This window comes from Rutidosis leptorrhynchoides, chromosome 8 (genome assembly GCF_046630445.1).
Source record: "Rutidosis leptorrhynchoides isolate AG116_Rl617_1_P2 chromosome 8, CSIRO_AGI_Rlap_v1, whole genome shotgun sequence".
NCBI classification, from domain to species: Eukaryota; Viridiplantae; Streptophyta; class Magnoliopsida; order Asterales; family Asteraceae; genus Rutidosis; species Rutidosis leptorrhynchoides.
The window spans coordinates 239,426,240-239,440,798 of NC_092340.1; the positions used below are offsets into that span (position 1 = coordinate 239,426,240).

The 14,559-nt window shown below is 35.9% G+C and overlaps 2 protein-coding genes across 2 annotated transcripts; both read right to left on the reverse strand.

The window, feature by feature from the left end:
• Positions 1-321: 321 nt before the first annotated feature.
• LOC139864048 (uncharacterized) lies at positions 322-6,573 on the reverse strand. The gene is made up of 4 exons (XM_071852634.1): positions 6,552-6,573; positions 6,465-6,493; positions 4,547-6,175; positions 322-453 (listed from the first exon to the last, which is right to left on the reverse strand). The coding sequence occupies exons 1-4, from the start codon at positions 6,571-6,573 to the stop codon at positions 322-324; spliced, it is 1,812 nt and encodes a 603-aa protein (XP_071708735.1).
• On the reverse strand, positions 6,532-7,472 carry LOC139861736 (3-ketoacyl-CoA synthase 6-like). The gene has a single exon (XM_071850234.1). It carries the CDS (start codon positions 7,449-7,451, stop codon positions 6,621-6,623), a length of 831 nt encoding a protein of 276 aa, XP_071706335.1. The 5' UTR covers positions 7,452-7,472; the 3' UTR covers positions 6,532-6,620.
• Between the last annotated feature and the right edge of the window lie 7,087 nt (positions 7,473-14,559).

Here is a 14,559-nt window from a genome sequence, read left to right on the forward strand (position 1 = left end):
AAAACTTTTATGAAGCAGATTTAGAACAAAACATCTTCAAACTCAGGAATCAATGAAGAGCAGGCTCGTCATCTTCATATGAACTTTTTATGAAATTCGAATTCGAGTAAATTGATGACTGAAACCGATTAGATTAACCACCTTGGGCAGCGCCTTAGAGCTTTTGTGAAGAAACTTAGGTTAAAACATCAACAAATGTGAAAAATCTCTGATGAATAGTCCGAAAAAGATGAAGACGAACTTGAATATCAATTGTGATTATCGGACACTATCACCACTTGAATCCTTCACGAAAGATGTTCATAAGCATCATACAAATGCTCAAAAACTGCTCATATCATCTGAAACTTCGTGATTCATTCCAATTGAAAAGTTGACCAATTGAATACGAAGTTTGACTTTGAAATTCATGAATCTCTGTTGTTTCTCCACTTGAATTGAATCATCACGAAGCTGAAGTATGTATCCATAAATCACAATCAGTCGTCAATCTGATCTGAGATAAGCTAGATTGTTCCGGAGGCCAAAACGATTAGTGACAAACACGAACGAAGAACTCGATCGAATTCTCCAGTAATTTGTTATTGTTGATCGAATCTGGAAAATCACGAGTGTTTAGATTCTGTTATAGATCATAGATGTATGCTTCATTTGTTGTGAGAATCTCAAATGATGAAAATGAACTGTTTAAGGTTGAAGATGCACTCGATACAGTAACATGAGATGTAATAGAGTTTTGATTTGTGATTTTAAGAATATAAAAATAATAATCAGACGTTATTGTGTAATGATTTTTGTGTTGTTGTTTTGGATATATGAATAAGTGTCAATGTTAACTTTGGAATTGAGTTTCGGTAATGTGTGAAAATAGGATTCGGTTTAAATTCGGTAAATGATATTCGGTTTCGAAAAAATTGCCGAAAATTTTTTCGAAAAATTTTGAAGATCTTCATATCTTCATGATGAAGATGATGAAGGTTTGAAGATTTGAGGTTGAAAGTTTGAAGGTGGAGAGAAAACATTCATGAATATTCATAAGGATCTCCTTCATGTGATTAAGGCCTAAGCTCGAATACTAATTGTAGGATCCTAGATCTCATGAATACCATGAATGTGAACAATTAACCACATGAATGTAGAGAGCATTAGTCAGACTAGTCAACTATATTCCACGGCTCTCTTGAATACATTACAAATCGGTGGCTAATGTCAGTGACTAAGGGAGACTTGGTGTTCTATATATAGCCCTCATCTATAGAACACCTCCCTTACAATTTAAGGGATATAGTTAGCTCTTTCTAGAGACCTAACAGTACTATAATAACATAGTACTTATAATACTACTAATAAGTTGGTTACAATAAACATTATAACATTTAGAGATATTTACGCGTTTTTTACTTTTATCATACCGTTAATTGATATAACAAATTAAGTTTTTAGTTTGTTTGATTAGGAGTACCCGTGTAACACACGTGCTCTTAAATTTAGTTTATGATATAAATAATTAAAGTAATAAATGAGGTTACGTTCATAATTTTAATGATATTAGTAGTTACTTTTTACAAATAAACAATTAATATGAAACATATATAAATATAAATGGTAGGATGAACACTAGTTTTAAGATGGAAGAAATAGTATAATATTCAAATATTATTAAATATGATAAATGATAAATGAAAGATAATACATTATTCTACTCTCTCTGTTCTGTAAAAATTGTCGACTTTACTTTACTATTTTTATTTGTATCAAATTTATTGTTCCTTACAATAATAATAAAAAGTTATTAGAGTTTCAATTATGACTTTTTTAAATACATCAAATAATAATAATTTATTACGGAGTAATTACTTTCTATAACAACTATAACCAAGAAAATTAGAGAATTCATTAATATATTTTAAATAAAAAAATTAAACTGAACAATGTTTTTTATTTGGACGGGGTATTGAATACGGAGTATGTGATAAAAAAAAATGATAGAAAAAGGAAGTAAGATGACAGTGATTACTGTAACGTCTGAACCAGAACCAGAACCATTTATGCCATTAACTCTAATTTTAATTTTGGTTTTAATTATTCTAAATAATTTCCACTCTTTGATTGGTGCAAAAGTTGACAATATCTACCATAGTCGGCAAGCTAGCTCATGCGAAGGAAACCATAAATACACAGCTGTATAATTTATGACTAGACTACTAAATTTGAACAACCTTTTTGTTCAATATCATCATTACATATTAGTCTGGACCATCAGCATAATTAATTCCAGTGAAGGATATCACATATGGAAACTTTTATCATATTACAAAGTATCATACACCTTTTGATAAGCAATGATCAAATATACAATCTTAACATTTTCTAGTAACGTACGTTTACAGAAATATCTTTAGACACCATATTTAAACAAGCATACAATTAATTGTTTATCAAACTGAAAACAAACAAATCACAACAACAACAACAACAACAACAATACCCAATTCCACTAGAGTAGAGTATGGGGGAGGTTAGATGTAGACAGTCCTTTCCTCTACCCTAAAGTAAAAGGGAAGTCATTCCTCCACCCACGGATACCTATCGGTCCCCAGGTAGAGAAAGTCGTCCCTCCCTATTCTGTTGAGCAGAGAGGCTGCTTCCTAGGGACCTCCGACCATAAAGAACCATGAATTCCAATATGTGCAGTAAAAGTATACAAGTAAAGTAGATAAAAAAGAAACTTTACCATGAATAAAGTATATATCAATACGATATGTATAGGTAAATAAAGCATGTAACAAAATAATGTAATATAACATATAATTAAAATATGTGCGTGTCAAATATGCAAGTATAACCAGTCATGTAAGTACAATAAGTATACGAAAACATGTTGGTAAGAAGCATGTAGGTATACTATGCAGTATAAAATAGATGGTATACAATGTAAACATAGACAAATAAGCATACAATGATAGCATAAAAGCATGTGATATGTAAGTATGTATAAATTAATTGCTATATAATGTAATACAAACATGTAACCATATAGTGCAATAAATCCTCTGAAAATGCTACAATAAGTATAGATATATAATATAACCGTAAAACAGGTACAGCCAATACGATAAGGCACACAAGCAAGTAGGCAGGAAATATAATATAAATATATAAAAAAATAAACAAAATGTAAAGCCTAGTCATCTATTCTAATTCTACTCCTCCACAAATTCCTATCAGAAGTCATGTCCTCAGTCAATAAGAGCTCCTTCATGTCAAGCTTCAATCTATCCTCCAACCTACGTCTGGGTCTACCCCTTCTCCTTACGCCCCCAACAACAAGGGTCTCGACTCTCCTAACCGGGGCTAAAAGTGGGCGCCTCAAAACATGTCCAAACCATCTTAGTCGTCCTTCCCTCAGCTTGTTGGTTATGTTCCCAACTTTCAAGTTCTCCCTAAAAACTCCATTTGGTATCAAATCTAGCATTGTCTTACCACACGTCCACCTAAGCATCCTCATTTCTGCCACCTCCATCCTTCTCTCCTGGGCTTTCGTCATTGGCCAACACTCCGATCCGTACAACATGGCTGGTCTGATTGCCACCTTGAAGAATTTCCCTTTCAATTTAAGGGGTACCTTCTTGTCGCACAATACCCCTTTCGCTGCCCTCCACTTCAACCATCCTACTCGTATACGATGTGTCACGTCCTCATCTATCCTTCCCGATTTGTGAAGCATCGAGCCTAAATATCTAAAGGACTCTTGTGGAGGTAAAATTTGGTCCCCAATTCGGACGTCCACAATATCCTCTTATTCCTCTTCGCTCGTCCTGAAATCGCATCTAAGGTACTCCGACTTAAGTCTGCTAATCCGTAGGCCATTTGATTCTAGGGCGCTCCTCCATTGCTCTATCCTTCTGTTAAGCTCATCCTGGGAATCCGAAACTAATACAATATCGTCCGCGAATATTAGGCACCATGGGATGTTATCTTGTATCCTTTGAGTCAGTTCGTCTAGAATCAAAGCGAAAAGATATGGGCTAAGGGCCGATCCCTGATGTAAACCTACCTCTACTGGGAAAAACTCAGTGTTTCCTACCGTCGTACGTACACGAGTCTTCGCCCCCTCATACATATCTCTAATAGTCCTTATATATCTACTTGGGACACCCCTAACATTAAGGGTCTTCCAAATCAGCTCACGCGGGACACAGTCATAAGCCTTTTCCAAGTCTACGAATGCCATGTGTAGGTTCTTTTGTTTTTCCCTATACTTCTCCATAAGGCTTCTAACGATGTGGATCGCTTCTATCGACGAACGTCCTGGCATGAAACCGAACTGGTTCTCTGAAACCTTTGTCTCACGTCGGAGCCTCGTCTCAATCACTCTCTCCCAAAGCTTCATTGTATGACTAAGTAACTTTATGCCTCTATAATTACTACATATTTGCGCATCTCCCTTATTCTTGTAAATGGGAATAACCTCACTAAGTCTCCATTCCATAGGCATCTTTGCGCTTCTAAACGTCATGTTGAAAAGGTTTGTCAGCCATCTAACCCCTTCATCTCCTAGGCACCTCCATGCCTCAATCGGAATTTGGTCTGGTCCTACTGCTTTGTTTCTCCCCATCTTTCGTAGAGACGATCTAACTTCCTCCTGGTTAATCCTCGTACAGAAACAGTTGTTTTGATACTCACGAACCTCATGGAGTTCCCCGTTCCGCTCGGGTCTTTCCCTACAGAAGAGGGATGCAAAATACTCCTCCCATCTATTCCTAATAAGGTCTTCTTTCACTATAGTTTGACCCGCTTCATTCTTGATAAATTTGACGTTAACCAAGTCCCTGCTTCTTCGCTCCCTAGCTTTAGCTATCCTATATATGTCATTAGCTCCCTCTTTAGAGTTTAGTTTCCTATATAAATCTTCATATGCTTTGTCTTTAGCAATTGCTACGGCCTTCTTTGCTTCTCTTTTAGCTTCTTTATATCTTTCTTCTATCCTAGTTCTCTCTGCAGGTGTCCCTTCTCCAAAAGTAATGAGCTCCCTAAACCTCGTCTGTTTTAACGCGACTTTCGTTTGGACATCGTCATTAAGCCACCACGATTCTCTACTACTCTTATGGGCTCTCGATGTCCCTATTGCCACCCCTAAGGTCTCTTTTGCCACATCTCTGATAGCGGACGCCATGCGGTTCCAAATCTGATCTACATCAGTAGGGTCTACGTAATCCCCTTCTACCCTCAATCTATCAGCAACAGTCGCTCTAAAATTCTCTGCATTCGCTCCATGCAGGTTCTTCCAAAGGACTCTAGGTTGCACAACCCTGGCCCTCCTACCAACTCTTCCCCGAGTGACTAGGTCCATGACCAACAATCGATGCTGGAAGGAGCAAGTCAATGCTGGAAGGACCTTACAGTCCCTACAAGTCCTAAGTTCCCCTTTACGGAGGAGCAAAAAGTCAATCTGGGTGCTACGACCCCCGCTATGAAAAGTAGCTAACTGAGCATCCCTCTTCTTGAAGAAAGAGTTTGCTACGACCATCTCGTGGGCAATGGCAAACTCCAGGATTGAGCGCCCTTCTTCGTTTCTAGGGCCAAACCCAAAGCCCCCATGGGCTCCCTCGTAACCTTCTGCCTCCACTCCTATGTGTCCATTCAGATCACCCCCTATAATCAGTCGATGGTCCGCTGGGCACCCCCTCACTACCTCATCTAACAATTCCCAAAAACTCTTCTTCTCCGCATCACTTAAGCCCGTGTGAGGTGCGTATGCGCTTATGACCGTGAAAGTCTCCTCCTTAATAATTAGACTAACCGACATAATCCTATCGCTAAGCCTACTCACGTCAACAACGTTATCCTTATGTAGTTTGCCCAAAAAGATACCTACCCCTTTTCGTGCTATCCTAGAACCCGAGTACCACAACCTATAGTCTTTAATATCTACCGTCCCTTCACCCTTCCATCTAGTCTCTTGAACACACCCTATGTCTACATTACTCTTAAGAAATGTATCAACGAGCTCAATCCTCTTGCCCGTCAAGGTTCCTATATTCCAACTACCCACTCTAATCCCACCCGGGGTAGCAACCCTATTACCCCCTCTAACCCCTCTAGTCCTATCCGCCCCTAATCTAGGAGGACATGACCTCAGGTGATCATAGGTGCTAGTAGGGTCTATATTAACCTATAAAGAAAATAAAAATTGAGAGAATTCAAAACAAAAAAGTAAAATACAATAAAGACCGGGCTATACAATAGTAAACAGTCAAAGTAAGGCAAAAGATAGGAAAAAGATAGCAAATGGTAAGAAATAAATAGATGAGATAAGAAAATAAATAAAAAAACAAGTTCAGCAAGTTAGAAAAATACTCCGTATATTCTAATAATACCAATCACGTAACTAGTATACAAAAAAGTAAGGCTCACAAGATTAGAATAGGGTAAAAGAAGTTTAAGGGTAGAAAGAAACAAACACAGCCTTGTGTAAACAAGGAAATTCCCACTATTTATTTGTTTGAAAACAAACAAATAGTGGGAATTTACTGAATAATGATATCAACCTGTGTCGTAATTCATGCACATGCTATATTAATTTTCTCGTTGTTTGTTTGACCAAATTTGTCCTTAGTTTATAGCTTCACAACTTCAGGTTCATCAACCGGGTACCTGTGAATGCACTCAGCCCATGCACTAGTTTTTGAAGGTTCAATATCCTTATTACATTTCCAAACTGCACTATTACATTTGAATCCACTCCCAAACCCTATTTGCCATACTTTATTCCCTTTTTTCATTCTCCCTTTTGCTTCAATATAACCTATTTCATACCATAATGAAGATGATGACGTGTTTCCAAATCGGTGCAACGTCATCCTAGATGCTTCCACGTCCTCATCCGACAACCTTAAATTCTTCTGAATCACATCGATAACAGCACGTCCACCCGCATGAATACAGAAGTGATCAAACGCTTTTTTGAAGTCAGGAATGTATGGTTTAAGACCAAGCTGCTTCAAAAACTTTCTTCCCAAAAGATTAAAAACAAACAATAGTTTTTCTGATAACGGAAGAACTAATGGACCGATTGTGATAATGTTGGTCTTCAATGAGTCCCCAGCGGCTGCCATAAGATCTAACGTTAGCGCTACACCAATATGTCCTTCTTTGTCTTCTTCTTGTTGTACACAACGGTATGATTTCTCGTCGGACCCTTTATGAGTCCGAACCACGTGCGAAAGAAAGTATTTCGCATGTGTACGTGCTGACGATTTATTCGTCAAAAGGATCGCTGCTCCTCCCAATCTGAACAGAACGTTTGGGAGGAGCATTGATCTTTCTTTCCCCAAATAAGCGTTTGGGGTAAGAATTTCGGTACTTATCACAACTGCGTATGAATCTGTGTGGACTTGAAGTAGATGTTTAGCAAAATCAATAGATATTAATCCAGCACTACACCCCATTCCTGATAAATTAAAACTCTTAATATCACCCCTCAATTTATATTTATTAACCACAATGGATGAAATAGATGGAGTTGGTGCAAAGATACTACAATTGACGATTAAAATGTCGATTTGATATGGGTTAATCCCAGTTTGTTGTAACAAAGAGTCCATGGCTGAGAAAATGACCATATGACACTCGTCCATAGCATCCATAAAATTGGGGTCAGGTGGAAGATATTGTATTGCTTTTGGTACACATGTTTCTTCACCTAAACCAGATCTTTGAAAGATTTTGAGTTGGAAAGCAAGGCTCTTAGGCTGTGACGCTAAAAGGATGCGGCTGTGTTCAACTACGGAGGAAAACGACACACGATAAACGAAAGACGGCTTGAATAAAGCGAAATCGACTAGGTAGATGGTTCGAGGCTTGTTCAAGTAGTAGAATGTGAGAATCCATATTGATAGAAATGCGAAAATGAGAGTGTGGTTTAAAGAAATGTGATTGAGAAGGTGAAAGTAGTCATGATTTGGAAATTGTTTGAATGTTGAAAACATGATCAAGATTGTAAAGATAATGGTTATGATGAGATATGAATAAGATTGTTTTCGAAACTCAAACATTGTTTGTGTACAAGGTTATGAAACAAGTGAAGTGATCAAGGGGTATTTAACGGGAAGGGTCGATAGCTTATAAATAAATAAATATATAAATAATCAACACGTGTATATAAATGTATTCTAAGCTCAGCATTTTGATGGGTGAGTTAAAAAAAGGAAAAAGAGTAAATTTTAGCTATTGAAATGATTAAGATTTGAGAATTGGGGAATCAATCTTCAATTTTTCAAAATATACAACTAGTATTGTTAATAGTATATTTTTGAAATTAGATATAAAAATTTGAGAATTTAAGATTGTATGATTGGCACATGACTATTAATACTTTTTGTATTCAACGTCCCTGCCTTTAATCAGCCTAATAATCCCATAAAACATTGGCATGCACGTTAAGTTCGTTACTGTTATATATATATATATATATATATATATATATATATATATATATATATATATATATATATATATATATATATATGGGCATGATCAATGGGGAAGTAACCAATCGGGGGGAAGCGGGGTGAAGCAAAATTTTAATTTTTTTTTCGTTTTTTTTTAATTTTTTTTTCCGGCATCAAGATCACACGAAAATATGAACATTTAGAAGAGATACTTCGTGATGAATGTTATTATTTAGGCGGGAAAACAATCGACAAAAATAACATTCAAGATAATATTGTTCGTGAAAAATATGATTGTTTTTTTTCTTCTTCATGTTTTGTGAAGTAAAATTTAGCCCGATTTAGAGTTTAGGGTTTAGGGTTTGGTGTTTTGGGTTTATTCCATAAACTCAAAACACCAAACCCTAAACTCTAAACCGTTCGTGTTAAAAACTCAATCTAAATCCTAAATCTAAACCATAAATCTAAACCCTAAACCCTAAATTTCTAAACCCTAATATCTAAACCCTATAAACCCTAATATCTAAACCCTAATATTTAAACCCCAATAGCTAAAACATCAAAATACGCTCGAAAAATACGATAATTGATATATATTACTTTTTCGAGCTGTTTCCCGCTAAAATAAAAACATTTATCACAAAGTGTCTCTACTAAATGTTCATATTTTCATCTCATCTATAATGTTCGTGAACAAAGTTTTTTCCAAAAACGAAAAAAAAAAGTTTTTACTTCCCCCCGTTTCCCCCTGAATGGTTACTTCCATCTTGATCCTACCAATATATATATATATATATATATATATATATATATATATATATATATATATATATATATATATATATATATACTAGTAAGTTATAGGCCGTGCATAATGCACGGCCCAGATTTCGAGAAGATAAAATCTCTCCATTTACCATGTTTCGATGTCTACCAAGATTGTTATTTCGACCAGTAACACACCTTACCCTTGTTTTCACACCTCTCTTAGAAAAAGATTCCTAAAGAGTGATAGAAACTGCCATGTATATCTTTGACACTCGTAGCATTTTTCTTTATCAATTCATTGTGCGACACAACATCTAACCACATATAAAATTGAAGTTTGCAAAGAGCCACTAACTTAGATCTATGAGAGGCAACGTATTCATCTCTAATCTTCCCGGCTTATGAAAGCAGCTAAATGCCTTTAAGTTTTCTTCCTTCAGTTACTATCATACATGTTTTTCTAATCATCTAGACGTTGAACGTCTGAAAGTGTTTTTTTTTTTTTAATATAAATACCTTCTTGTAATTGACATCAAATACAACAATAACAACATAAAACCAGTAACGTCAAAGCTTGGTTATAATTGGCATAAGAGTAGTTTATCAATGTCAAAGCTATTAGTGTTGTATAATAGTAGTATATGCCATGTTTTTTTATATCCTCAACTCATCTTTTTTATTTTACCTATTCGTACCAGGCCAACTCTCAATACAAATACAAATATCTAGGAAGTGCTTTAGCCTTGCATATAAAAGCTTTAGTATTTATTTACCGATCAACATTTATTTTATCCATCTTTTATTATTTTATTTCGAATATTACTTTTTGTTTCTTCCTACTACAACTACTTCTTGAAGAGGAAATTTATAACTATCTTTTTTCAGTTGGCCCTTCATTGAATGTCATGTACGTAGAGTTTATTAACTGATGAGTCATCATTCTTCATCTCAACCTTTGCATTTTGTGCATGTTGACAATTGAAAAACAAAAGAGTGAACATAATGAAAAAAAGGTATTAAACATATAAACCATTAGGAAATCATTATAGCCATAACACATCTTCAACATTTCAGCAACAAAAATAATAACTTCATCACTAATTATCATTTATCATTATCATTAAATACAACACCAGAACATATACGGAGTAACACACTTATTTTTATCGTCAGCAAACATCCTAATAATTCTATAAGTAACACCATACTCCACTTTTTTACTATATGCAGAAACGTACATTAACGAAAGTCAAAATCAAGTTCAAGTTAAAAGGACTCTCCTCTCACTAGGTCTCTCAACACGTTTTCTGCAAAATAAGATCTCGACTATATGATAATACACGCTAATGAGTGCTACAACGTTATTGGGTCTGTTGTCGATGTTTTATGTGATGAACGTCTGCTGGTGATACCGACTACGATTGTTGAACTCTGAGTTCCTATTCCGGCTGCAAGAATCTTCATCATCATCTAGCTGATTATCTTCGTCCTTTTGAGTTTCGCTTGCCATATTCTAATACAGGTAACAATTTAGTTAGATTTTGAAAAGAAAACATATTGAAATAAACATATAAACATCGGAATCAATCGGAATTAACGATGAAACTTAGTGTCGAGAAAGTCCATAGATAAAAATTGGGAAAAGGTAAAATAAGAAGTTACTAAGTGTTGTAAGTTGATGTCATGAAAAGTAGAGCACAAACACCTTGATGTGCGAAAGGTGGTATATGAATTGTTGTATGAAAAATACCGGTTTTAAAGATTACACACACTAACGGGCAGTGTACCCGATCGTTTAGTAGTATAGATAATGGTAAAATCCGTGTATCGTTCCAAGGACAGTTATATGTGCAAGTTAAGATTGTATAAACTAAATTGAGATTTAACTAGATAAAATGAAATCAAACAAATAAAAGATATTGGGTTGCCCTTTAATGATGGGCAAATCAATAAAGGAATAAGTTTAAAAGACAATATCTTTGGTATTTTAGATTTATAGAAATGAAAAGATAGTTTTTATATCAAATTAAAGGAATATGCTCATCTAGACTTTTGACCCTCGATATTGAATGTTATTATGGATTAAGACCGGATTGATTGACTATGCACGAGAACTAATTGATCGGTTTACCAAGAGTAGTCTTGCGCAAACACTAAAACGGGATTACACGATTCAAGTGATGTTCTTGTCATCTAAGACCTCCTATTTGTAATCAACTAATTCAACTAGTCTAAAGACTTGAATGATGATCATGCCAATGATGTGTTGATCATGATCCACTCCTATGTCAACTAATGGTTTAGCTTAGTTCATCCCCTTGGTCCGGTTAAATGCTCAATTCACCCAACCCAAGTAATCAATTAAGTGTAGTAATAGGATCCCTATAAACGTCACTAGATAAGGCAAATTTCTAACACCTATTAGCTATATGGAATTGAGTTGTGAAAATATGTATAACATATTCTAGGGAATTGACCGTTCTCCTAAACCACTACACATATCAATTAAGCTATCCGAAAGTATCTACAAGAGTCGTTCTTACATTCCTATATAGATTAATCGTTTGAACGCAACTTACCCCTTTTGGTAAAAGACGGGCAAACACTTGTCACTAGGTGTAAATCGATATACTAAATTAACAAGATGATGTTTCTTGGTTAAACAAATATACCAACTAATTGAATCAAAAAGATTAAACTTAACAAGAATGGTTCTTGTATTCAAACATCAAACTATCACGCATAAGAACAATCAATCAAAAACAAACATTCAATATCTCGGTTATTTATCTAGACAAGCATAAAAAGAACTAGCTAACAATCATATTTAAAGACAATAAAAAACTGGAAATAAAGATAGAATTCATTGAACTAACAAGAATCGACCTTTTGAAGAAATCTTGGATGATGATCCTGATGATTCTTGATTCCGGATTGAAATGAAGGATTAGGTGATCCTGGATTACTCCAAGGATCACCTTGAATCGTGACCTTAGCCTATGAAATGACTGTGAACTGGTGTGTCAAGAATGAAGCTGGAAAGGGGCATAAAAAGGAAGAATATAGCTGGAAAAGTAAGCGTGCGCGGTACGCATAAAAGTAGGTGCGCGGGGCGCACTAGCCACCTACCACCTTTTACTTTACAGCTCGATTGCACGTCTCATATCTGCTTTACAGACGAAAAAGGGGGCGTGCGCGGAGAACGTGCGCGGTGCGCACTATAGTGCGCGGGGTGCACTCTTCAATTTTGCACGGTGCGCATTTATGTTTTGTTTTAGCAACTTTCTGATCAAATATTGTCGTGCGTGGTTGCGTGCGCGGAGTGCACACCCTCGGTGCACTTTTCTGTTTCTTCTTTTCTTGTTCTGGTTTTGATATCTGAGTTGTTTCATTCATTATCTTCAACATTTCTTCAAGTATACAATGATTCTATGCTTAATTACAATACAAAGGAATTTAAATGGAAATATTACAAATTCGTATGAAATAACCGACGGTAGGACTTGATATTGTGACTAATGATATGTCTATTTTGAGCAATATCAAAATCCCCCACACTTAACTCTTGCTTGTCCTCAAGCAAGTCTTGTTCTAATCATACGAATACAAAACTCATAAATATATGAATCACACACATTTCATGGAATATAAATCACACTAGTCACACGAAGCACGCAAAACACACACATTATCTTGGAATACAAACTCACGCTATATAAAACACATGTTACACAATTGGAATACACACTCGTTGAGTTACACACACGATATATGAAACACACGCACACATTTGGATTGCTTGGGAGAACCGAACTTTGGTGAAAGTTCTTAAAAAATTTGGATCCTTAGGGAAAATTGGATCTTTAGAAAAACGTTTTAAGAGTTTGAAAATGTCATGCTAGTTTTTACACTAGACACGTTTTCCGGTTTAAACCTCAAATTCCGGTTGAGGGTAACTAAAAATCGAAGTCTCAGTCGGCGATTAGCAAGCTATCCGCCCCCATGATTGTAGTATCATGGAACTCTTAACCGGGTGCCCCCTAACGCGATATTAATATCGGTCTTTCATGATAATTTGTACATTTTAGATCAAGGGATAATACTGCGAAGACTATGCTATCGCGTGGGACAGATCCTGCTCCAGCTTATACACCGTAATCGGTCTTACACTGGATAGTGCCTTGGATTTACCCTACCAAGTTTATTTTCGGGTTTGAAAGTTCAAGACTTTCTCTTCCCACTGTACCTTTATATCGTGATATGATATTGGTATGAAATGATATAGTTTAGGAAGTATGCTACATCAAGTAAGGCAAAAACCCGAAAGACTTTACTTCCTCTATGGATGAACTAGATACATCCTTTAAGATTAGTGACATTATTCCTTTTCCTTTTAAGCCAAAAGTACCTTAAAACACTTTACTTGTAAAATTTGGTGGTGATAGTAATTCGAAAAGATTGGTAAAAATCCCCCACACTTGGCTTTTTCGTTAAGACTTTTAGTTCAAAAATTTAAAATTTTTCATAAAATGCGAAAATAAGCCAAGTTGCATACATACCATTTGAATACCAGCGAGAATTTATACCCTCCCCCACACTTAAGATTAAGTAATGCCCTCAATACTTAAAATCAGTAAAATTTAAATTCGAGAGGGCAATAGTGAGAAAAAGGAGTTCGAAAAACCTATGTTCAAAAATCGGAGATCGTGGAATGTAGGTGAGCGATGGCGCATCCTTCATTCCTTGATCTTCATCACACAAATTCTAGTTTGATAGGTACCTTGCCGAATTTTAATGCTAGTGTCACTAAAACCTTGAAACACATCGTGCACTTTTATAACGTGTCATGCACTCGACTCGACCCCAAATTTAATGCCTAGTGGGGTTAAACTCCCCCACACTTTATCGGACGAGACGTGAAGTCGGTAGAAAAAGTTCCACGAATCAGAATAGTGAGCCAATCATTTACACCTCGGGTGGTGTATATTATATGAGATAAATCCTTTTTTAGTTTCCCGAAAAAGGATAACCTAACCCAAGGGTTAACACATGACTCCCCTCCAAGTGCGATTTTCAGTAAAACTTTTATTCTAATTGGGGGATCTTGGTCAAATGGGTCTTTATAGATTGTCTTCCCCAAATTGACATCTTATGAAATAAGCATGGACCCGCTGTGAATCTCAACTATTGAGCGGGGCTCAATTTTCAGCTTCAATTCCTTTAATTCTTCAGTTGTAGGTTCATAACCATTAGCCATGAGAACGAGTAGCAAACCGTCTTCCTCTTTTACCACAATCTCATCTATATAACTAGAAGAGTAAGAATGTAACTCGGGGAA

Coding starts and splice junctions, on each gene's coding strand:
- LOC139864048 (XM_071852634.1), bottom strand. CDS start 6,573: ATGTGCATGAATTACGACACAG. Junction 6,494..6,551: donor GTGCATGAATTACGACACAG/GTTGATATCATT, acceptor ACAAATAAATAG/TGGGAATTTCCTTGTTTACA. Junction 6,176..6,464: donor CCTTGTTTACACAAGGCTGT/GTTTGTTTCTTT, acceptor TTTTCTTTATAG/GTTAATATAGACCCTACTAG.
- LOC139861736 (XM_071850234.1), bottom strand. CDS start 7,451: ATGGGGTGTAGTGCTGGATTAATATCTATTGATTTTGCTAAACATCTA.